The sequence below is a fragment of the Hyperoodon ampullatus genome (genome assembly GCF_949752795.1).
Source record: "Hyperoodon ampullatus genome assembly, chromosome: 9".
Lineage (NCBI taxonomy): Eukaryota > Metazoa > Chordata > Mammalia > Artiodactyla > Ziphiidae > Hyperoodon > Hyperoodon ampullatus.
The window spans coordinates 50885877-50910382 of record NC_136922.1 but is presented as its reverse complement, the minus strand read 5'-3'; the positions used below and the strand labels follow the sequence as shown (position 1 = coordinate 50910382).

General features: G+C 37.9%; 1 protein-coding gene across 1 annotated transcript in view; it reads left to right on the top strand.

The window, feature by feature from the left end:
• Positions 1-343: 343 nt before the first annotated feature.
• Positions 344-24506, top strand: part of COL1A2 (collagen type I alpha 2 chain) — a gene marked incomplete at its 5' end in the record, with an annotated part of 37588 nt that continues 13425 nt past the window's right edge. The window contains 33 exons of the mRNA XM_079711829.1: positions 344-399; positions 1048-1175; positions 1240-1623; positions 4184-4194; positions 4830-4844; positions 5491-5526; positions 6659-6751; positions 8052-8105; positions 10935-10979; positions 11068-11121; positions 11213-11266; positions 11583-11636; positions 12058-12111; positions 12639-12692; positions 14279-14323; positions 14617-14670; positions 14771-14815; positions 15467-15520; positions 16056-16154; positions 16280-16324; positions 16432-16530; positions 16956-17009; positions 17169-17276; positions 17646-17699; positions 18241-18339; positions 19260-19313; positions 19763-19861; positions 20244-20297; positions 20791-20844; positions 21000-21053; positions 21319-21372; positions 22354-22398; positions 23563-23661. Coding sequence (XP_079567955.1) covers positions 344-399; positions 1048-1175; positions 1240-1623; positions 4184-4194; positions 4830-4844; positions 5491-5526; positions 6659-6751; positions 8052-8105; positions 10935-10979; positions 11068-11121; positions 11213-11266; positions 11583-11636; positions 12058-12111; positions 12639-12692; positions 14279-14323; positions 14617-14670; positions 14771-14815; positions 15467-15520; positions 16056-16154; positions 16280-16324; positions 16432-16530; positions 16956-17009; positions 17169-17276; positions 17646-17699; positions 18241-18339; positions 19260-19313; positions 19763-19861; positions 20244-20297; positions 20791-20844; positions 21000-21053; positions 21319-21372; positions 22354-22398; positions 23563-23661 — 2361 coding nt within the window. The remainder of the gene's footprint in view (positions 400-1047; positions 1176-1239; positions 1624-4183; positions 4195-4829; positions 4845-5490; positions 5527-6658; positions 6752-8051; positions 8106-10934; positions 10980-11067; positions 11122-11212; positions 11267-11582; positions 11637-12057; positions 12112-12638; positions 12693-14278; positions 14324-14616; positions 14671-14770; positions 14816-15466; positions 15521-16055; positions 16155-16279; positions 16325-16431; positions 16531-16955; positions 17010-17168; positions 17277-17645; positions 17700-18240; positions 18340-19259; positions 19314-19762; positions 19862-20243; positions 20298-20790; positions 20845-20999; positions 21054-21318; positions 21373-22353; positions 22399-23562; positions 23662-24506) is intronic.

Here is a 24506-nt window from a genome sequence, read left to right as displayed (position 1 = left end):
TGACTGCACTCGGTATTCTAGATTCTCAAGAGTTCTGGCCTCTCATTTCCAAGGCCTCAGGGTCCTCTCCTCTCCCTGGTGGGGAGCAGAGTGGGAAGTGTCCTCAAGGGGAGAAGGAGCTCTCTTCCTAACGTGGGTGGTGGGGAGAGAACTAACACCCACGTTGGTGGGAGCTCCGCTTGAGGTGTTACCAGAGAAAACAGCCTGTATCCCAAACTCAAATTAGAAGTCCCTCTAGATGGCCTAGGCGTTTTCTCCAAGGTGTGGAGATTAGCTGGGAGGTGCTTGGGCCTTTCCCGTAAGTGTGGGGTCGGTGAATGAATGGGCAGAGAGGACAAAAGGGATGGCGGGCGGCGCCTCACTGGGGGCTTATCTGAGTCTAGGCTCAGGCTGTAGCTGGTAAATCCAGACAAGGAGTCTGTGGAGAAGAGGAGGGGGAGACTGGAAACCCGAAGGGGAGGGGGTGGACTTTTCCACCGCAACCTCAGAAAGAGACTGCGAAGTAAGAAAGGAGTCCGTGTTGGTCAGCTGCAGACACTTCGCAGGGCCAGATAATCCCCAAAGCCTCGGTTTAGAATCAGCCTCAACAGAGGGAAGCGAGGAGGTCGTATGATTTCTCCCGTGGCTCGGTCTAGTCTGGCGTGCGCAAAGCACATCCCCCCTGGTGCTGGATGCCACGCTGACCCTAGCCCGCTTCCCTCCCCACCCTCCCAACGGTGGGCGTCCTCGGACTCCAAGTAAACCCTCCACCGACTGAACCCCCCCTCACCCTTTCCCGGAGCCAGAAGAGAGAGAGCGCGTTACTGCTGAAAAAGTGGGCGCACAGACGCCCCAGAGAGGGAGAAAAGCTGGGCGGGGGTGGGGGCGGGGTGGAGGGGCCGGAGGGAGGGCGGCCTCGGGCTGCGCCACGCAGTCGGATCCTGCTCCCTGGTCCCCTGCCCCCTCCGCGCCCGCCGGCCCTCCGCCCTGCCTGTGGCCCGCGGGGCACCAGGTAGGCAGAGCTGGACAGCTCCTGCTTTGATCTCTGGGCTCCAGTCCCTTCTACAGCTGCCCGGCTGCCCGGAGATCCGCGAACTCTGCCCACGTCGGTGTCAGCAGAGCTCTCCGACGTGTACAGAAGTGTTTCCAAACTTGGGAAGGGCGGGGGACGGCCGGGGGAGATGGGGAGGGCGGAGGTATGCAGACAGCGAGTCAGAGTTTCCCCTTGAAAGCCTCAAAAGTGTCCACGTCCTCAAAAAGGATGGAACCAATTTAAGAAGCCAGCCCCGTGGCCACGTCCCTCCCCCCTCCGCTCCCTCCTCTGCGCCCCCGCAGTCTCCTCCCAGCTGTGGCTGCCCGGGCCCCCAGCCCCAGCCCTCCCATTGGTGGAAGCGCTTTTGGAAGCGCCCTCGGGCCAGAGAAACTTTGGCCGTATAAATAGGGCAGATCCGGGCTTTATTATTTTAGCACCAAGGCGGCAGGAGGTTTCGGCGAAGTTGGAGGTACTCGCCACGACTGTATGCCTGCGCCCGCCAGGTGATACCTCCGCCGGTGACCCAGGGGCTCTGCGACACAAGGAGTCTGCATGTCTAGGTGGTAGACATGCTCAGCTTTGTGGATACGCGGACTCTGTTGCTGCTTGCAGTAACTTCGTGCCTAGCAACATGCCAATGTAAGTGCCTTCAGCTTGTTTCGGGCAGTCTGGGAAAGAGGTTAGATGGGTGGGCACCTGGTCTGAAAGGGAAAACCTAACAAAGTTCTAGGTACAGCTTGGAGGGAAGGCTCTCTGGCATGTGGAGAAACGCTGGCATTTATGAGAAACATGGAAAATACTTTAGAAATGAAAGCAAAAAAGGCTCCTCGACTCTCGCCAAAAGTTAGGGAACTTTTCTCTCAACTCAGAGTGAACCTGTTTACTTGATCTGGATCCTCCAGTTAGTGAAGCTCAAAGGGAGCAGAAATCCTTTTCCTTCAGGATGAGATATTAACTGACATGATGAAGGAAGGCAAAGGCCTCCGCCTAAAAGGCCCCCAAACTGCACTGATGCCCACCTTGTGAAACTTGAGGCCTGGTTTAGAAAGCCCTTAATTTAGTAATAAAAAAACTCACCCCCTAAAGGCTTTTCTCTTCTGGGTGTTTTAAGACTGGTCTGGATGATGATGATGATGATGATGATGATGGTGGTGGCCATCAGGCGCCCTCTGGAGGGAGGACAATGAGAGCACAGGGGTCCAGGGCTTAAGGTTTATGGAATCCCCATTTAAAGACTCCACAGGTTTATACAGAGAATGATCTGCATTTCTCATTGAAGCCAATCCCAATAGCTAGTCAGTGTATCCTGGGAAGAAAAATGGATACATTCTGAAAAGTAAAATTAGCTTCTCATTTCATTACCTGGTCATGGAAATGGTAACATTATTTAGCTAAAATCTGCCCTGCCTTTTGTTGAGCCAGAGTTATCTCTTTAATATGTTCCCAAAGACAGGCATTCTGAACATAGCAAGTTGGGAAATATCAACACTGATCTGAGATTCAGGAGACCCGGTTTTTCCCATGCCAATAATTTATCATGTGACCTTGGGCAAGTCAAACTGAGCCTTTTCTAAAATGCAGGATAGAAATGGGATGGACTCCAAGGCTGCTTTCCAGCTGTAGGTTTTATGACCAGATTTCCATGTCAAGATAGAATGAAGAAAATCAGTCTGGTTTTGCCTTGAAAATGGCTGACTAATTACCAAAGATGCTGATTTGATGGGGGTAACAGGGGGATCTGGCCACACCCAACACTCTAAAAGTTTGCTCCACCCACATGCCACGGTGTCTACCACTGCATCATTACTGATGCATTTGTGTGTGTATGTGTGTTTTCTCCCTTCATCCACTTTTAGTATACACACTGTGAATGCTAAGGAATAGTTGCATTGAACAAATTCACATTACCAACTTCATTTCTTTTTATGAGATCTGAGGGTGGCAGGGGGAAAGAGTTGTCTCCTAGAGAAAAGATGAGAACAGACCTAGGGAAGTTTGAAGGTACAAAGGGCAATTCACCTTCTGATCAACATCCAACTACAGTCTGAATAAAAGTTACCAAACACACATTCTTCAAAGTGGCTCAGTCTGAATAATTAAAAGGCAAATTTCCAAAATCATGAGAACTTCCGTTAATCAAGTCCAGGCATAATTATTCTTCCTACTGATGAACACAATGAAGTAAACATATCATTTTCCTAATTTAAAAGTAATTCTCATAAATTGCCCTTAAATGTCAGTGCTGGATGTGGTCCACCCTCCTGAACTGTGACTGTTGCAGCAGCTGTTCCCACTCCAAATGACACACTTCTTGGCCACCTAATTAAAGCAGTTTTTAGGGGTGATTCATTTTGTTGCCAGCTTGGCCTTATATCCTGTGTTAACCTATAATTTTTATACCGTAGGAGAGGAATTCAGTCTTTAAGGGCTTATAGCAATTATGGCAAAGGGGAGGATATTCCTTTAGTGTATTTTTCCCATTATTTTTCTAGATCTTTAATCCACAGTTTTTCCATTTATACAGAGCAATTCTTCCTCGGGGACAAAAGTGATACACATTGGTAAAATGACCTTACCTAACTTAAGTGAACCTATTTAAAGCAAAATTTCAGATGTCCGAATGAATCCATTTTCATGGTGACTTATTTGCAAATTAGACCTTTTGGAAAAGGACATTAAGAATGGTACAAACTCTGTAACGTTAATATTTTAGAAAAAAACTTTAGGTAATGTACTTTTCTAAATTTCCCCCTTAAAAAATTTTTAAGTATCAAAAATTGTCTAAACTAATACAAATTATTTCCTCATCAATATACTGGTTTTGCTCATATTCAGTGATTCACCTGTGCAATATAGCATCTTAATTACTAAACATTAGAAGTATCCTTTAGACACATTAATATTTCACAGCATTTATAAAGTAGTAAATAATTAACAATTTAATTCAAAATATATTTACATATTAATATTGAAAACAAATCATCCTGCTGATCCCTGCCATAATTTTGACATGCATAATTAAGTCATTAGAATATTCTTAATAAAAAATACAATTTGTCCTTTAATTAGGTAAGTCAATTTTATAGACTAATATACCCATTTGTTAGTCACTGCTAGTGATCAATGAAATAATACTAATAATTATTTCTTTCTTTCCCCTTTCCTCTATAGCTTTACAAGAGGTGAGTAAAATTATTTTTAGAATTTGTTATTTTAGACTTTGATTGCCTTGGCCACAGTAATGTCTTCTCTGGGGAAGGAAAGGGAGGCTGTATTGATATTGACCAACTCGAATTTCCAAAATAATCATTGGGAGTTATGGTAGTCAAACCTTTCTGGCTGCCTTAGAAAGTACCCACCCCAATTTCTGAAATGGGCGGGGCTACTGAATAAGTCCACCCTAAAATGAACACCCATAAGAAAAGAGAGTAAATTATCCAGTGGAAGTTTGGGTTTTAGCATCAGCTGCTACAAACTAGAAGACTTCACAAAGCTAGAGAATTTTATCTCTCCCTTGGAATCATTTGCAAGATTATTATGAACAAATTCTTAGTTCATGAATTGGATTTGAGGCATAATTACAGATAAGTATATATCTGGGTTCTATACGTATTTTATTTTATTTATTGGTAAAATTTAAAATTGTGCTTTGAAATATTAAGATAATAGTAATGCATAATATATACAATCTTTAGGTATGTTTGTATACTACATGGAAATGGGAGCCATTTTAAAGTTTATATATTTATATATTTTATATATATATTTATATATATAAAATCTTCCTCATAATAATCCTTTACTTATTCTTTTCTAGGCAACTGCAAGAAAGGTAAGAATCCAATACTTCTCCATAGTACCTGAAATGATCAGCGATAACTTACAATTTAACTAAATTTATGGTACACCTCAGAAGGAAAATACTTTGTCAAGATTTTGCCCACATGAATATGCATTAGCTAAACCATAAAATAAAATAGCTTTGATGTGTAAGATAACAAAGCTTTATTATCTTCCAGAGTCATCTCTAATTATACTTATATTATACAACTGGTGATTTACATACTAAAGGAAAAGAAAAGACTTGTTTTTGTTCTGGAGATGGAATGAGTATTATGTTAATTATAGGTGATAAACAAAAGTTTATTTTAAAGGGCTTTGACTATATAAATATGCTGTTATCGATGTTACAAGATGATAATTTTATCCACAGAAATCATCTTTCTAAAAATAGTGGTCATAATATTGGCCTAATGCTGGAGACTATAGCCTCCAATCTCCCAGTTTAAAAAAACTACATGTAATTATAATAAAAACAAAATACTTTTGTCTATTGTATTGTGCCATTTTTATAGCCACTATCTAATAACATTATGGTTAGATCAGCCTTACCGACTAATTATTATCAAGAATGTTTTGCTCATTCACTGGAAATTGCCTAGGCATTTATCATTGTGCCGTTTCTACCTTCCTCGTAGGGCCCAACTGGAGATAGAGGACCACGTGGAGAAAGGGTGTGTAATTTTTGAACTACTAAAGGGCTTTGGCCCATATTTTAATAACTACATATTAGAAACTACAGGAGACTGACAATTTATAAGGATATTATGTATCCAAATAATTGCCTACCTTTTAAGCAAATAATGCCTTACAGAAAGTGAATAAACATTATTATATATAATCAATATTCTTTTTAGGTCAAGATTATCCTTTAAGAAAGTAGAACTATTACAGACAGCCATATTCTTTGCATGGTCTATCTTTCTTTGTTTTTAGTTGACCTGTCCAACACATACATAATGGAAATATATCTACCTACCACCACATGACCCTTCTCTTTTTAACATGTTTTGTTTGCTTTTCAAGTAAGATCTCTTATCTAGGCTGGGAATAATAGTTAAACAGCAGCCAACAACATGTTTCTGTCTAAATTAATAAGTGTACAAGTTAGGCTTGCATTTTATTCATCGTATTCTTAGATCTCCTTGCTATGCTTATGTGGCATGTATAACCACATGGTTTCATTATATGACACTTTCATCAATATATAAATACCTATACCTTGTATCCATCAAGAAGTGCAGACTTAAATGTATTCCACTCAAGCAATCTATTAGAGGTAGGGTTATGTCAGTAAATTACTTTAACAACATCAATAGTGTTAATGGTAGGAAATCTGCAGGATATTCTACCCTGTGATAAAATAACTATTAATTATCATATCAATTAATCTGCTTTTCACACATAACATACCAAAACAATTGAGTAAATTCATCAGTCAGAAACTGACAATCAATATACACAGTACATCACTGTGCACTGTTAACCATATGAATTTATAGCTATAAATGGTAGCTATAATTTTTATCTTCATTTGAATACTGGAGCTCCATTATGAATTAATATCCAATGGCTGACATAGTCCTCTTCCAAGAGGAACTATCCTGTCTTGTGTCTTCTTCAGACACCAGCTACTAAACCTCCTTCTAAAATAGACCCATGTCAATAGTGGCAAATATGGCATCTTAAATTTCCACACCACTTGTACATTCTGACCAACTGATCTTACCACATGTATTCTGAGGTCTCCTTTAGGTTTCTGCAGAGTCTGTCTAACCCTGACTTAATTCACTTTTTACATAACAGGGTCCGCCAGGCCCACCAGGCAGAGATGGTGATGATGGTATCCCAGGCCCTCCTGGTCCACCTGGTCCTCCTGGTCCCCCTGGTCTTGGTGGGGTAAGGTGTCTTAAGTATTGTTAACTTTTAGCTAACTTCAGTTTCTTACATCTGTATTGGAAGAAGATTCATTGTGGAATTTATTTTTAGTAGTTTTAAGGGAGAGTCTGCTATTTGGATATTAGTATAGTATTTTATTTCATTTCTTTGGTTTCTTCATTCAAGATTCTGCTTTGACCGATCTCTTTGTGAGCCCTTGTCAATTACAGGACAGGTCTTTGTGTTCGCTGAAGGTAGCTGCAGCCCTCGTGACCATTATTTAATTTGGGAATTTAATATCTTTTATCAGTAGGACACAAATAAGAGGTGTTGCATTATTAAAAAGTTTGATTAGATTGAATTATAAATGAAATCCCTGATCTTAAGCAATTTCACAAACATCCTACTCTTTTTATTCTCCTTGGCTTGAAGTCTACTGAACCAACATTCAAAGCAGTTTTTGGTTTAATTTGCTTGAAACTAATTTGAGAAAAGTACATTTCTCTTTCATTAATATCTTCTTTTAGCTTTATGCTTTAACAATGGTATGAGTGCCAAATGGCCTCACTGCAGGAAGGAAAACATATTTGCTTAATTGGTTAGCACTATGAATCAGAAGCCTGATTCTAATACCCAACTGTACGCCAGTAAAATAAGACCTTTCTCCCCCAAAGATCTTATTATGATTGCTTATCTACTGAGGGCATTAAAAAGCACCTTTCTTAATAGGTCTACCACTGTAAGAGAGATCTTTAACAGTAAAGCTATTACTGTGAACTATTTTTTAAAAGTTTAATCTTCCAAGGGGCATTTTAATTTAATTTTCCTCTAAACTTTAAAACTCTTTATATCCTTTTTGAAACTACAGCAAGAAAAAGGTCCCTTAGTCCTTTTGTGTAGTCATGGAGGAGCAGGGCAACAGGTAGAAATATAAAGTTGTTCTCTTGGTTTCTGCTTAATTTATCAGGGGCCCTCACTGACTTTTAAAGTTTAGAAAGCTGTCTTCCTCAGTGTAGAGGTAGGGGGTGGGGATTTGAGTGAGAGGGTTAACAGGGCAGGAAAAGTTTCATAACTAAAGTAGGGAAGCTCTCTATTTCAAACTAGGTGTGGACTAAATTTTAAACTTGTATCTCTCCTGAATTTTTAGGAATTTAGCTCAATATGGAAGTCTAAACTAATAATTATGTCAGAAATACTGCTTCCTTTTAAACAACAACAGAAAAATCTTTAGAAGTAGAATGAGAAAATGAAATACATGGCCAATAGTTATATATATATATATAAAATTTTATTTTATTTATTTATTTTTTTCCCCATCTAGAACTTTGCTGCTCAGTATGATGGAAAAGGAGTTGGAGCTGGCCCTGGACCAATGGTATGCTTATCTCTTTTTATATAGCCAAAAAATTACTGAATAGAGAATTTACTTTATGTTAAATTTCACATTGCCATTTATTTAGCTACCTAGTTTAATACTCAATACTCAGATCAGATAAAAGCAGCAGCTCTCTTTGTATTCAAATCTATAAAAATCTAAGCCTAAGTTAGGGGGTTTGATTTTTTCTACAAACATGCCTCCTTAGGATAGATCAGATATTTATATCCAAGAAATAATCTCTGGACATAGTAATCATAATTTAGGTACACCAACTTAATTCAGAAAAGTAATCACTCTGATTAATTTTTTATGCCCTTTAACATTGCCTAGAATTTGAAGCAACCCACAGAGACGCAGAACTATTAAGTTCTATGAACTTGCTGGAAAGGATCAGCAAGTTCTAGTGTAGCCCGTTCATTTTCTAGGTAGAGAGTTTAAGTCCTTCCCCAAGGTCATATATGCAGTTAATGACAGAATGCCAGGCAAGATGTCTGATATTCAACATCATGGCTCATGTATCCAGTACTTGAATAAAACATTACTTTATTTAACAAGTATTTACCAAGTTGGTCTTCGATAAGACCCAAACTATATTATGCATTTGGGATATAGCAGTGAATATGACAGATTCCCACCCTCCCTCAAGGAATTAACAACATAGGAAATGTTTCTTTTTCTCCATCTTGATAAAAAATTCTTTTTTAAAGTCTAATTATAAATCAGTATAGGAGGGAATATGACTATGATGATGATGGTCTATCTTTAACATGTAAACCTTCTAACAAGCATTAGTGAGATGTGTTAGGGGGAAAAAAACTGATACGAGCATGCAAAATATATACTAGTATGTAAAAAATAGAGGCGAAAATTGCTGGAAATAAAAATGTTAAGTTGATTAAACACTGCAGTTTAGTACATACCCACACATAATCTAGTGATTTTTAATTAATTGTTTGCAAACAAAGGTATTTATCTGCCCAAGTTAAGATAGTCTTTAAAATATAAATTTTACCTGGACAATGCATTCAGTGCTCTGTCTTCAAAAGATATTCTGCTGGAGCTAATGGTCCACAATAAGCTAATACACTGTAAGGGCAAGACAATATTTTCTGTAAATTAAAACTCTCACTTGAGAAGTAATATGCCGTTAATTGATGATTTCCAATTTCCTGATTTTGCATGGTAATTTAAAACATTCATATCTGAAATGAAGAAGTAGACATTTTCTTTTGGCTTTGTTTATATTGGATATTTGAAATCAGCCATTTCAGCTAATGCTGGACATTAGTCAGTTTTAAAGCAGTACCTATATTTCAAGAAGAAGCTAAAAAGAAAAAAAAGTAAAGCATTAATTAAAAAAAAAAAAGCCTACATAAGCCTGGAAAATTAATATGGATTTCAGATTCCCCTGACTTTGGAACATCTCTCTGGGGGCATAAAGCAGAGTGTTTTACTTTTAAATATCAGTGAAATATAATTTAAGCTTGCACAGTCACACACATTCACAGACATATGTAATCAACAGATATGTTTCACAAATAGGAGAGATAGGCAGCAATAAAGCATTAAAATAAATTTCCATGTTGGAAAATCAATAACTATAAAACCCCACAGGGTTCTTCTCTGAATTAATGAATAATCATCGTCCATCTCACAGCCTCCACAAAATAAACTACCTTTTATGTAAATGAAATTGTTGCAAATACATGGAAAAATGAATAAATATAATTAAAAATTCATGGTGTCAAGGAAAATTATTTTTAATGTACACCTAAAAATATTATTTTGATTGAAAAGTGACGGTTTCTTTTAACTTTGAAGCAATTTCTAAAACCAAATAAATAACTCATAATTAAGATGATGAGCTTTTTAATAAAATCCATATTATTTCACTCTAGGCATTAATACAGTGGGGCAGACTTGACTGCAGAGTCCCCATGCTTGATGTGTCATGAGCAAATTACCTGAGACTTGTCTGTGCAATATATTCAGCATTAGAGGAATGGCCCCTACAGAAGAGTTTGCACAGGCCTTGCAAAGGGGAGTCATAATGTGTATTTAGCTTCCAAATACACAATGTGTATTTAGCTTCCAAACTAGTAACACTCTGTTTTACTCTGTGTGCTACAGAATGAAGAACAAAGGCGAAAACAGTCTGCTGTCATTTGGGCCATATTTTCAATAATAGTAGCATATAATAGATTCTTCCAGTAGGATGTTTCAATAATATTTTATTTTTCCTTCACCCCTTATTATATCCACTTTTGTTTGATATTTTCATCAGTCACCAATAGCCCTTAAAGGAGCTATAAGGTAATAACAAACCTCCCTCTAATCATTAAGAAAGACTTTTGATCCTTCTCAATTTATGCCCCTTGTGGCAATAAAAATATCAATTTCTTAGCTGAGTATGATATGAGGAAATGACATATGATAAGGAAATCCAAATGGAAATGCTTCGTCAGCTGCATGAACAGCACTTGTATATTCTGTACTGTGCAAAGACTGAGTCACTTCACTGCATTAGAGCAATCTCAATATGCCCAATTGTGCACAACTTTAAGGAACCTGTGGCCACCTCATCTAACTGAGTTCTGATTTGGATTAGGAGGGGCAAAGGTGAAAGCAAAGGCAGAGAAAACAGTGGAGGAAACTTGGGTCCTTAAATGCTTCCTTGAGAGGAACAAAAACTATGAAATGAGACCAGGACAATTCTGTTAATTTGTCCATCACAAAACGTCTATGGCACTACTAAGCTAGTCCTGTCTAACCCAACCCTAGGCCATGACGACTTGTCAGTGCTAACTATATCTGTCCTCTTTACAGGGTTTGATGGGACCTAGAGGCCCTCCTGGTGCATCTGGAGCCCCTGTAAGTACTGAAAGCTTATAATCTCTCTTACGTAAAAAGACAGAGAATTAAATAAAGGCTTGGAATGTGACATACTGTTTTTTCTTAGGGCCCTCAAGGTTTCCAAGGACCTCCTGGTGAGCCTGGTGAGCCTGGTCAAACTGTGAGTACTTTTCCCCCTTTGTGATGAATATTTTTTTCAAGAAGTTTCTTAATATAGCATTAACAAAACAATGGGTCTCCCATTTTCCTAGGGTCCTGCAGGTTCTCGTGGTCCACCTGGCCCTCCTGGCAAGGCTGGTGAGGATGTAAGTATTTACTCTTAAGCATTTCCAAATGCCATTTAAATACTCCTGCCTCAACAGAATTTCTGGATTCAAATTAAGTATTCTGCCAAAAGCTGAATATGCCTGACATAATTTTCCCCATATGGATAATAACATTTTAATGAAATAATGATTACTTTTCTTGTATTTAAGGCAATATAATTGTTAATTAAATATATATTTGGATCCACATTTTTATATGATGCCTTTTTTCCCTGTTGTAAAAACCAAGATGACCCGACTTTCATCTGATAGTTTACCAAGAAAGCGTTTACCCTATGATGCTTTCATGTTTTAGGGTCACCCTGGAAAACCTGGACGACCTGGTGAGAGAGGAGTTGTTGGGCCACAGGTGAGATTTTTTTACAACAGTATATAGTCCAAACAGCAGAGGTATCTCATATATAAGATAGTTGCTAAAACTAGAATCAGACTAAGTGGCAACATAGAAGTCATACTTATAACACTCACTGAAGGCATCTGACAAATAAAGGAGCCTAGTTAAGAATGCATACAGGTTTTATTAATGCAAATAATGTAATATTAATGATGGTGAGCATCCTTTAAACAACTAAATTGTGTGTTCTACAAGTACCATAGTATTAGTTACTCAAATTAGAGCAACTTATTTGCTGCTCTGCGCTTAACACATATACTAGTCTTTGATTCCAAGCTTGGACTTTGATGAGAAGAAACACTTTGGAGGGAAGAAATCATCGTCTTTTTATTTAGGACAAAAACGTCATTCGTCATCTTCTATGTTTCTTTTTAAGGGTGCTCGTGGTTTCCCTGGAACTCCTGGACTCCCTGGCTTCAAGGGCATTAGGGTGAGCACATTCTTTACCCACAGAAGAGAAAATGTTGATTACTTTTAGTAAAAACCTCAACTATATTTAAACTCCTGGATGACACATATTTGCTTCCAAATTCCTGGAATTTGCCAGAGTGGAGAGAGAGTTAAAGGGTAAGGTGGCCGGAAAGTAAAGTGGGGTGTACTTTTTTTTTTTTTTTTAGTCTGTTCATAGCTTCCAAGAAAGGAGGATCCCTACAGGGAAGATGGTATAAAATGGGTATAACTTAAGAGGTATTTAAAGCTCTCTGAAGATCATAAAATTATTAATGATGGAAAGTACATGAGAGAGCATCTAGTTCTTTATCCTTCCCTTTCAAGTGTAGGGAGGGTTAGTGACTTACCTAGGGCAGCAGAGGGAGTTTGTTGGGAGCTGGGGCAATGGGACTCCATTCTACAGAAGCAGTCAGAAGCAGGAGATATTAACTGCAAAGATACAAGATGTTTGAGTTGACCAAACACTGTAATGGAATAGCATTTTAATAATAAGGATTTGCCTTTCAGGGTCACAATGGTCTGGATGGGTTGAAGGGACAGCCTGGTACTCCAGGTGTGAAGGTAAATACTAAATCAGAAGCACTGTTTTTAAAACAATTGATTGTAATTTCCCATCACCATCAGAAAGTATATTTTTACTGAAGGCTAATCATATTCTGAAGCATATCTTATTTCCTCTTCAATACTTTAAATCCCTCAGTGGTGAGGACTATGGGATTCTGTGCAAAAGGCCAATTATTAATAATATTTATTTAATTCAATATCTATTAAGCAATTGAGATTAAAAAACATGTCAATAGTTTCTTCCTCCATTTCCTTTTCTCCTATAATTTTAGTCGATCTCTGCAGCCAAAATAAAAGTAAATAAACATATAATCAGATATTAGAACACTATGTTATTTTAAATAGTAAATTCTCCTTTGCCATGCACTAATTAGATGGGTACATTCATGTCACAATATACTTTTCAACCTCTTCCCTGTGATTTATCTGTGCACACTCAAAAAAATTTTAATTAGGTAATTAAAGTCTCAGAAGTGTGTTATCTCTTGGCTGGGCTCTTCTCTGACAGCGTTTTCAACTATAAAATGTTCTCTCTCCTATTAAGGAGATAATATGATATTAAAGTGAATACCAACGTAATCACAAATTAATGAGTAAGGAATACTAGTGGGACCAGAAATGAACATGAATATGGAGAATCCGTTCTAACTTTCCAGCTGCCACACCAATGGATAAGGTCAAACTCATTCTCCCTGGAGCCTAATATAAGAGCTCAGACTACTGATCACAGCATCATAAAATGTTAGGGCTGCAAGGAGCTTTGGAGACCCTCTCATTTTGCAGATGAGGGAAACTGAGGCTTAGAGAGAGTGAGTGACTTGCCCAAAGTCACACATCTAGAAGTTAGAAGGGCACAGGCTAGAATTCCTGACTCCCACTCTAGTGCTTACTCACAAAGAATACACTTCAGATAGAATCCTAGAAATGAAGTGTCCTTAAATGGTCTCGAAAACCAGGTTTCTTCTATATCTAAATTAGATTATCTTGAAGGAAAGTTCCTTTTCATGTGCCATTGTATTAAATTACCACCAGCACCAGCATCACTACCACCACTACCCCCACCAACATGGTTTTTACTCAAGATAAGAATGTAGATTGGAAAAAAAAAAAAGAGTGTAGATTGGAAGTAAATAAGACAGTTTTATAAAATATTATGAAACTTTAATTTTTCATGCATATTTTATAAAAATAAAAATATTGAGTGTTCAAAATAACTTTAAAGAGGGTAAATATGGTTATGTTGAAAGCAATTTATCCTATCATCTCTTTTTATGTTATCATTGCTAATATATAAGCCTAGTCTAAATGATATCCAAAATCTAAGGGGAAAATTGGGGAAAGGGTAAATAACACTAGACCACATCTCCCTGATTCTGTGATATTTGGTATTATCTAAATAAAAACCCATATTTTATAAATATTTTAAATGTATGTGATTGGCATAATTGAGAAACAATCTATGTAAGAAATGTTACAAAATATATGAATGGTTGAAATTGAAGTAATAGTGTAAAAACTACCAAATCAGAAGAAAATAATTAATATATATAATGAAAAAAATTCAATCTTTCTTTCCCATATAGGGTGAACCTGGTGCCCCTGGTGAAAATGGAATTCCAGGTCAAGTAGTAAGTATTGATTACTTTACTGTAAATCAAAAATGTGTACACTCTTTGCAAGCTGGAACTTCTTTAATGTTTTTGCTAATTACCATTTCCCTTGGCATTGTATTCTTTGATATTTTTCTAATAGCCTTCTGCATAGCTAATTGAAATCATTACCTTTTAGTTGGAATTAGAACAAGACCTATTTATTTCTAGTGGATTCTTGCGCATGTTGGAAATTGGAAAAAGGAAATGATGCCTGTAACTTTTTCTTAAATTAGCATTCTGGATTTCAATGGAAATATTTCTGCTTCTAGGGAGCTCGTGGGCTTCCTGGTGAGAGAGGACGTGTCGGTGCGCCTGGCCCAGCTGTGAGTGCTTCCACGTTTGTTCATTTTTATTCTTTTTTAAAATCTTCTAATAGGTGCCATTTAACTTTCCACTCGACTTTTTTCTTTATTTTCTTCATAGGGTGCCCGTGGAAGTGATGGAAGTGTGGGTCCTGTGGGTCCTGCTGTAAGTGGTGACACTGAGGAATTTGGAAGGGACTGAGAGTGTGGGATGGGAGCTATCTTCTTTATTAATTCCCTATGAAATAACACCATTTTAGACACCTTACCAAATGTTCTAAGAGGTCACTTAAAGGTTCTGTTTATAAGAACTACTATCCCTGAGGTTTGTAATTGATATATAAAGTAAAATCTACCTCACCTGGGATACCTGGAATGTCTTCCCTTCGATAACATACCAATGACAACAGATTAGCTGTCAGTTTTCTCTTTGCCAACATTAAGATCAAGCCACTCTAAGCCACTTCAATCTTCTGTTGTTGTTTTGTTAATTTTTTTTTTCCATTGATGATCACTTTATTTAGGGCTTTTCTTTTTCAAATAGCGTTTTGTAGGCTTTAGTGCACAGGTCATACTTGTATTTTGTTAAACATTCCACTAGTAACTTGATTTTTTATTTTTTTAATATCTTTATTGGAATATAATTGCTTTACAATGGTGTGTTAGCTTCTGCTTTATAACAAAGTGAATCAGTTATACATATACATATGTTCCCATATCTCTTCCCTCTTGCTTCTCCCTCCCTCCCACCCTCCCTATCCCAGTGTTTTGTTAATTTACTGAGGAAACTTCTTTCCACCTTCTCCTTTGATTTCAGGGCCCTCTTGGGTCTGCTGGCCCTCCAGGCTTCCCAGGTGCTCCTGGCCCCAAGGTAAAAATGCTGGTGACCATTGTCATTACCTTGATAAACATTTTATTGTGATGTGAAAGATAGGGACTGTGTTTGCATATAGATAATTACAGAACAGGTAGCTTAATTAGTCCCTCCTTCAAAATGGATAGAGAATGACCAGTTTTCTCAGATACAGAATGACCAGTTTTCTTACTCTAAACTTGAAATAGATGATCTCTCTGTACCCGAGCACTATGAGCATAGATAGAGATGGCAACATGGAAACTGATTCCCTGGGGTTCCTCTGGGATACTCCCAAACTAGTTGGGACTGACTGGCTGAGAACCAGAGTCTCTACCAAGAGAGACAGAGGTAGGTGAAGACAGCAATGGTAGCCAAGATGGCAGAACCAGGCCAGGAAAATAGGAACACAAACCCCAATCTGTGGTACCAGATCAGATAAGGGAAATTATTGTAATTCTGAAGAAATTTCATAAAACTTGGCGAGCTAAAAACAGAGATATGCTATTTCATTATTTGCTGACTAATGCCTCAATGTCATTCCTGTTTTTAGGGTGAACTTGGACCTGTCGGTAACCCTGGTCCTGCTGGTCCCGCGGGTTCCCGTGGTGAAGTGGGTCTTCCAGGTGTTTCTGGCCCTGTTGGACCTCCTGTAAGTAGCCACTGTCATTAACTTCATTGAGTAGAAGGAAGAAAACAAAAAGAATGAAGGTGGGGTCAAAGAAGAACAGAAATACTCCTATGAACCATATCTTTCTCCCTTCCTTTTTGTCACAGGGCAACCCTGGAACCAATGGCCTTCCTGGTGCTAAGGGTGCTGCCGTGAGTATATGGCTAAAATATGCTGCTGTGGTTTTAAAGGTATTTTAATGGATGCTGTCTCTCCTGCCAGTTGCCTCATGAGGGACCATGCTGCGTTTCTTTCCCAGGGCCTTCCTGGTGTTGCTGGGGCTCCTGGCCTCCCTGGACCCCGGGGTATCCCTGGACCTGTTGGTGCTGCTGGTGCTACTGGTGCCAGAGGACTTGTTGTAAGTGGTCATGGCTGATGCTTTCATCAATCTGAAATACCAGCTCTACCATCATTTCATCCCCATCTAGACTTCGTCTTGTCATCTTATCATCCTTATTTCTTCCTTAGCATTTTCAGTGTGTATTTCTTCTGTAAGTTCATGCACACGTATGTATACTCTCTCCCTCACACCCACACACAGACACACCCCTCCTGCTATCCTAGAACATTACCGAAAGGTCAGTGAGGCACACTTCTATTATATCAGTCTTGTCCTTTCAACCAAGACCATTCCCCTGTAGGTCGTTTAAATATGAACTGAGCGTATTTCTTAGAGAACTAAAGCTCTCTTTACTTTGATTCGTAAATAGCCCCTGATGTTTGTCTTCCAGAGAGTTGTGACAAATGTTTGTCATTTGACCACTGTTTTGTATTGGACCCTAGGGTGAGCCTGGTCCAGCTGGCTCCAAAGGAGAGAGTGGCAACAAAGGCGAGCCCGTAAGTAGTTCTATAATCACAATTTTATGGAGTTACTACTTTTTCAATCCAAAAAGTAATATTTTCACTTTTTTAAAGTTATTACTTTTTTTTCTAGCTAGATATGAACACAAATTTTACTTTTCCTGTGTCCCCTTCTTTTGTTTTTTCATTAAATAGGGTGCTGCTGGGCCCACAGGTCCTCCTGGTCCCAGTGGCGAAGAAGGAAAGAGAGGCAGCACTGGTGAAATTGGATCCGCTGGTCCCCCAGGACCTCCTGGGCTGAGGGTACGTTCCAAATGCTCTTGACACCCAGACACACCAGAGGCACCCATTCGTTGGGAATTGGTCAGAATTACTGAGTGCATTTTTTAGATGAAGGAAACATCTGCTTTCCATCTGCTTTATTAAATCACTGACTCTCAATATGATATGTTATAAAATTGGTCTGGAAACAATGTTGACCTACTTTTGCAGAATGTTTCCTCCACACAGTCCTTTGGTGTTTGGATGAAGTTTTTTGGCTTGGTTTGTAATTGTATCTCCCCCTTAAGGTCATCAAGATTTCTTGCATGCATGCCATGTTTCAGTAAATTCCGCCCTACCTGATAGAAGGATACTCTCCAATTCTTTTCTATTTCATGTACTTTGTTACAGGGAAACCCTGGTTCTCGTGGTCTTCCTGGAGCCGATGGCAGAGCTGGTGTCATGGTAAGTTGTCTATTACTCACATCCTGGGAAGGAACTTGACGCTTCTGGCCGTGGGTATGTCACCGGAGTTAACAACCTCCCCTCCCCTTTCTTTTTTTTTTTTTTCCTTTTATTTATTTATTTATTTATTTATTTATTTATTTATTTAATTAGTTTCTGCTTTATAACAAAGTGAATCAGTCATACATATACATCTGTTCCCACATCCCTTCCCTCATGCATCTCCCTCCCTCCCACCCTCCCCATCCCACCCCTCCAGGTGGTCACAAAGCACCGAGCTGATCTCCCTGTGCTCTGCGGCTGCTTCCCACTATCTATCTACCTTACGTTTGGTAGTGTATATATGTCCATGCCTCTCTTTTGTTTTGTCACAGCTTACCCTTCCCCCTCCCCATATCCTCAAGTCCATTCTCAAGTAGGTCTGTGTCTTTATTCCTGTTTTACCCCTAGGTTCTTCATGACATTTTTTTAAAATTCCATATATATGTGTTAGCATACGGTATTTGTCTTTCTCTTTCTGACTTACTTCACTCTGTAATAGGGCCCTCCTGGTAGTCGTGGTGGAACTGGCCCTGCTGGTGTGCGAGGTCCCAGTGGAGATTCTGGTCGCCCTGGAGAGCCTGGCCTCATGGGACCCCGAGTAAGTTTCAGATTGATTTTGAGCAAGTCACACCTAGCACTGTTTCCTTTTCTAAAGGGATGATTAATATTTGAAGACAACAATAAAAAAAATCAAAAGTTAATTTGTTAGTAGACTTGCTGATGGTTCCCTTTTTAATTTAACTTTATCAAAGCCCAGTAGATATTTTGACGAATTTAGTTAGTTCATAAATTTCCTATTTATTACTTGATACAATGGCTGTGAGGTTTTTGGAAGAATAGATTTACTTTAATATATCCAAATTAGGTTGGTTCTCCTATCAGCATGAATCTTTTATCTCAATTTGTGAGTTTTATATAAGGTGTTCATGAAATATATTAGGACTATACATTATCAGTTTATTAGATTCATAAGTGAATCATTTTTCCAGCGATCACAAAGTGCTGTAATGTATTCAGCATCACACTAGCTATGGAGAAATGACCTTTAGATCTGTAGTCACTCTAATCCATAGCAATAGAGTAATTTTTTGCCTCCATTATCTCTTACGGATGAGTATCAACTGTCATTGTACCATAAACAAGTAATAAAGACACCAAATATAGCAATTTAAAAAATCCACTTTGAAAATTACTTACTAAAAGTATTTGTTTTTCTATTCTAAGGTTAAAAACATATACATTTTGCACATACAGTATTTTGCTCAACAGTTTTTTGAGATAACTTTAAATGGATCAGTTGCACTAAAATTCAGTAAAAGGAAAGGCATTAAAAATAGAAAGAAGAAAGTTTTCAGAGCTCTTTCATACCTCCCAGCTAGTGGCTAATACCCCTAATGTTTTGCCCTAGTCAACAAACAAAAAGTGGGGGGAAAGTGCTTTTGTGAGATTTCAATTAATTGGAGCCTTGAGTATATGTGTTAAAGTGCCAATAGGAAAGCATCCTCATTTATTTTATAGGGTTTTCCTGGTTCCCCTGGAAATGTTGGCCCAGCTGGTAAAGAAGGTCCGATGGTAAGTATCGCTTATATTTTCAAGGATACTTATTGCACCCTTATCAAGTGTTTCCTGTAGCTTATTTATATGTGAACACATTGAAAATATATATTAGCCACATACATATCTGAGAATGCAAAGTAATAGATTGTAATTACAGAGTCCAAATGAACACAGGAGCAAAAGGAGAGAAGGAAAAAGAAAAACATGGCAGGGAATATTGAAGAGGGTGACAAGGGTATGAAAAGAGAGGAGAAAGAGGGAATTTTGTACATATGAGATTGATTTGGATGTGCATGTACCGACATCCTATTTAGAAAAGGAAAGTGGATTCATAATTTATTGACACTTTATACAGGAAGCTCTATACAATCAGAAAATGATTCTGTTTCATCTTGTGGCAGTGTCACAAGCTTGAGGTTGTGAGATCCTGTGCTGAGTAAACTTTAAATAAACTCTGGTTTCAGGGCCTCCCTGGTATTGATGGCAGGCCTGGACCAATTGGCGCAGCTGGAACAAGAGGAGAGCCTGGCAACATCGGATTCCCTGGACCCAAAGGCCCCACTGTAAGAATCACCACAACCTCTTCTCCCTTGGCACTTTTTTGCCACATTTCACCAAAACTCTTATTATTTCTCTCCTGCCTCAGTCCACTCTACCTCAAGGGGGTTCCTTTCAACACAAGGAAACTGCAAGCCACTTACCACAACAAAAGTTGACCTCCAGTGTATCATTGTTCCTGCTGAAAATCCACATCTTGAGTCATATGCTCCTGCAGACATAAGTGTACTTTATTGTATCTGGAGCTGCATGATGATGGATCATGCCTTAAATAACAGAATTCAAGGACTAGGAATCTAAAAAAAGAAAAAAGGCAAGAAATTCACATTTCAAAATTGTCATGGTTAATTTGACATTAAATGTATTTTTTTTTAATGTTTATTATAGGGTGAACCTGGCAAACATGGTGAAAAAGGTCATGCTGGTCTTGCAGGTCCTCGGGTAGGTACTAACTTCTATGTGGCTCTATCCACATAGTATTCACGTAGGATACACATCTTTTGAGGCCATCTGATATCATTCCATCACTTTCTTTCTAAGATGGCATCCCCAAGCTTCCTTTTACCATCACAAAATGTCTTTTCTCTTTAACCACACTTATAAGGCAGTGAGCTATGATGAATCAGAATGTATATTAAGTCAAAAATATTTATGGATGCATTTGGGTTTTATTTAATTCATTTTATGATTAAAAGGCTATGAATATACTAGTAGCATTCTCTGACTTTCATAAATTGCCCTTCATCCATGGACTTCCTATGAGCCATATCACAAGTTAGTAGGTAGTATTTGGGCCTTGGCCACAATGTGTTTAATTCATGATGAAATAACAAGCTTTGTTGTGAGGAAGTAATACATGAGGGAGGCTTTGGGGTATCTTAAATTGTCTGACTCACAGGCAACTAACTCTGAGCCTTTCTGTTGAACATTTTAGGGTGCTCCAGGTCCTGATGGAAACAATGGTGCTCAGGGACCTCCTGGACCACAGGTGAGTATTTCTCTCACTCTTGCTCTATTTTGCACTAAAATGAATCTAGTCCCACAAAAATGGCCATCTCTTTTTTGTCCAGTCTAAAAGTTATGTAGCTAGATAGCAATGGTGGCATATATCTCTATTTATGTAATCTTTCCTATCACTTTCAGGGTGTCTCGGGTGGAAAAGGTGAACAGGGTCCCGCTGGTCCTCCAGGCTTCCAGGTAAGTCAGCTAAAACATACAGACTACTGCTTTTGGTCAGACTATCCAGCTGTAAGTAACTATAACACTCTCCCCACCACACAGAACATGGTTTCAGAACTGAAGCAAAGAAGCGTACATTTTTTCAAGGCAAACTTTTCTGTAATCCTTTAGTAACACATAATAGTGATCACGTTGATATTAGATATTTTCCCAAAAAAACCAATTATTAGAAAATCCCCCAAATATAGCCATAAAGATTGAGGTTTGTCTTTTTTTCATCTAGGGTCTGCCTGGCCCTGCAGGTACAGCTGGTGAAGCTGGCAAAGCAGGAGAAAGGGTGAGTAAAACAAGTGATAGTAAATTCGCCTAAACTTGGGACTTTCCCTCTGTTTAATACCCTACTGTGCAATTATAATATGCAAAAGGAAACTCCATATTTCATATGTTAATGATAGTGTTCTACATATGTTGGTACTGATGGAGAGAATGAGCCAAGTTACTCATTTTCATTCAAATTACTTTGTTTTAAGGATTGAATGAAACATCACATTATGGAAGTACAATATCATGAACATTCCATTTAATAGCCTTACTTTTTGTATTGTTCTTGGTAATGTTAAAATACAAATTATTTCCCTCTCCATAGTAAAAAAAAAAATAAATGCACTGATTTTCCATCAAACTAGACCCTGAAAAATTGCTTTTAATGTTTTTCTTGGCATTCAGACATGACACTGCTATTCACAATCAGGGCATGAGTTCTGAGTCATTTTATCTGTAATTGTGATGAATGTGACTCAATTCAGTTACATTCTGTGGCCTGCTCTCCTTTGTCAACAGTGGGGCACATTAAGGAGACAGCTGGTCAGTAATAAAGGAGATACACTTGGGTATACAATTAACTAGGTAATGTGCAGAATATGATCATTTCTATTAAGAAAGCAGTCTGTTATATAACTAAAAATAGGCAATGTCTGATATTGTTCATCATCGTTATTTATTATATTATCAAAGGAGATAGTTTTTTGTCACTTTTTAAAAAGCAATAAACCAAATAATGAGAGACTAAAATTTTCTGATACCAGGTTCTAGGATAGATATATATTTAATGTCAGTGGAATTCTCACTTTTTAAAAATCTTTCCATACACCACTGAAAGCTTTCTTGTTCCTAATAGCCTGTGTACTTATACAGTCACGTAGGTAGAGCCTATCTGGCTTTATTTCACTCTCAAAACTTTTCTAAATATCATAAACATACGTGGATTTAGAGAACATACATAAGTTTCACACTTTATTTTTTCTCATGCTTTGCCTAGGGTACCCCTGGTGAATTTGGTCTCCCTGGTCCTGCTGGTCCAAGAGTAAGTGTTACTTAACTTTCATAAAATTCTCGCAATGTTTTTAAAACAAATGGTGCCTTCTCCTAAAAACTATTGATGACCTTGTAACAGCAAATTCCTGACACTCTTCTGTAGTCAAACATAATCTGCAGAGAACATTCAATTTCTAAATTGATAGTAGACTTTTTATATAATTGCTCATATTTCTTATTTAAAAACCACAGGATTATAAGAAACATAAATGAACTAATATATGTATTATATTCAGTGATTTATACAAACAAGTATGATATATTTATGACAGTGGCTCGACCTGAGCTAAGGAAAAGTAATATCTTACTAAGATTTAAAATCAATTTTTCCAATGTGTGTTGGTGTTCAAAGTCTAAAAGATGAAATCATGAGCCTACTTTTATTTTAAATATTAAATAGATTGATGTCATTTGTCTGTGGTCATTAGAATAACTGGAGAGATTAGTTGGCCTCTGAAGTATATTGTTATGTGGCTAGTTGCCATATAGCTAGGATGCCCAAACAAATTTACTGTCATAGAACCATAGTATCATAGAACCAAATTATAACAAGGGCCTTTGAAACAGTTGCAATGTGGACTTACATGTTAAATATTCTGGACCATAGAATACTATGTTGTAGTGATATTTACATGCAAATTGGGAAATATTTAGATAGATAGGTAGAAAGAGAGACACATACAAATACACACATTTTCATACATATATTCTCTGTTAACTATATTATAGCTGTTACATCACTATTGCATGCAATTGTATAAAGAGAACATAGATATGAAATGTCTAATCTTATTTACATCTGGCATTGCTATTCACCTAAAATGATGCTACTGTGCATAACTGGCATCTATTTTTACCTATGGACCTATCACAAAAAAAGGAAATGAATTCCAAAAGTTGAATATTACACTCTAAAAGCAACAAATTTTGGAGTTGTAGCCATAGAACATTAGAGCTGAATGAGACCTTAGAGGTTATCTCATCCCATCCCTTCATTTTACTAGTAGAGAAATTAAGGGAAAAATCACTATAATTTGCTAGTAAATGGCAGAACTAGGATTCAAAAGCTAAACAAGTGTGAACTCTAATGTGTAAAGTGGTATCTCTGAAAATGATGAACAGTGTGACACTTCTTCTAATCTCCTTTTCACAGGGGGAGCGTGGTCCCCCAGGTGAAAGTGGTGCTGCTGGTCCTGCTGGTCCTATTGGAAGCCGAGGTCCTTCTGGACCTGCAGGGCCCGATGGGAACAAGGTAAAACTTTGTTACATATTGCTGGTTTGGCCCAGTGTGCTCTAGAATAAGTAAATCCTTTACAGTAGTAAATGAATTGTTTCCCAGATTTTTTTTTATTTATTTCCAGTTCTGTGATGATTTCCACCTCAGTAAATAACAATCTGATTCCAACAGACCTGAATTATTCCAAAAGAGGCAAAACCCCAGTGTTCTACACACATAAATGAATTAGTATGAGTTTTCACTCTTTTCTCATCACACTATTTATACTTTTGTCTTAATCTAGAAACATCGTATACATTTGGACACTATTTTTAGAGAATGAACTTTTACCTTCCCAACATCCTACTTCATAAAGTAAAATTTCAAAAAGTAATCTAAATTTTAACAATAAGATAATTTTATGATGATAAAAATTAACTGGACAGTACATTCATCCCAAAAACATAAGCCTGAAAACTTGTGTTTCAAAATAGAATCTGTGGTCTAGATCTTAAAATAGATGGAATTACACATTTCTGAAAAACAGATTACTTCAACCACAATAAAGAGAAGGTAACATATTACTTCTGATTCTTACCTTTAAGGGGTAAAGATTTGCTATAAAAGGCTGTTTTGGTATATGGAAGGATATTGGAAAAAATAAAGTAAGAGGGAGAGAGGAAGTAAGAAAGGAAATATTGGTTCTGTGAGAAAGTACTTTCAAAGGGTTTTATCTCAGGAGCTAGTCAACAGGTTTTAAATATGTGGAATTGTAAGGTTTTATTAAAAAATGGAAGCTATAGTCCACACTCTTAAGAAGATTAGAATGTAAACATCTCCCCGGTTGATGAGGTCTCTTTCCACATTTCCTGTCTGAGCTA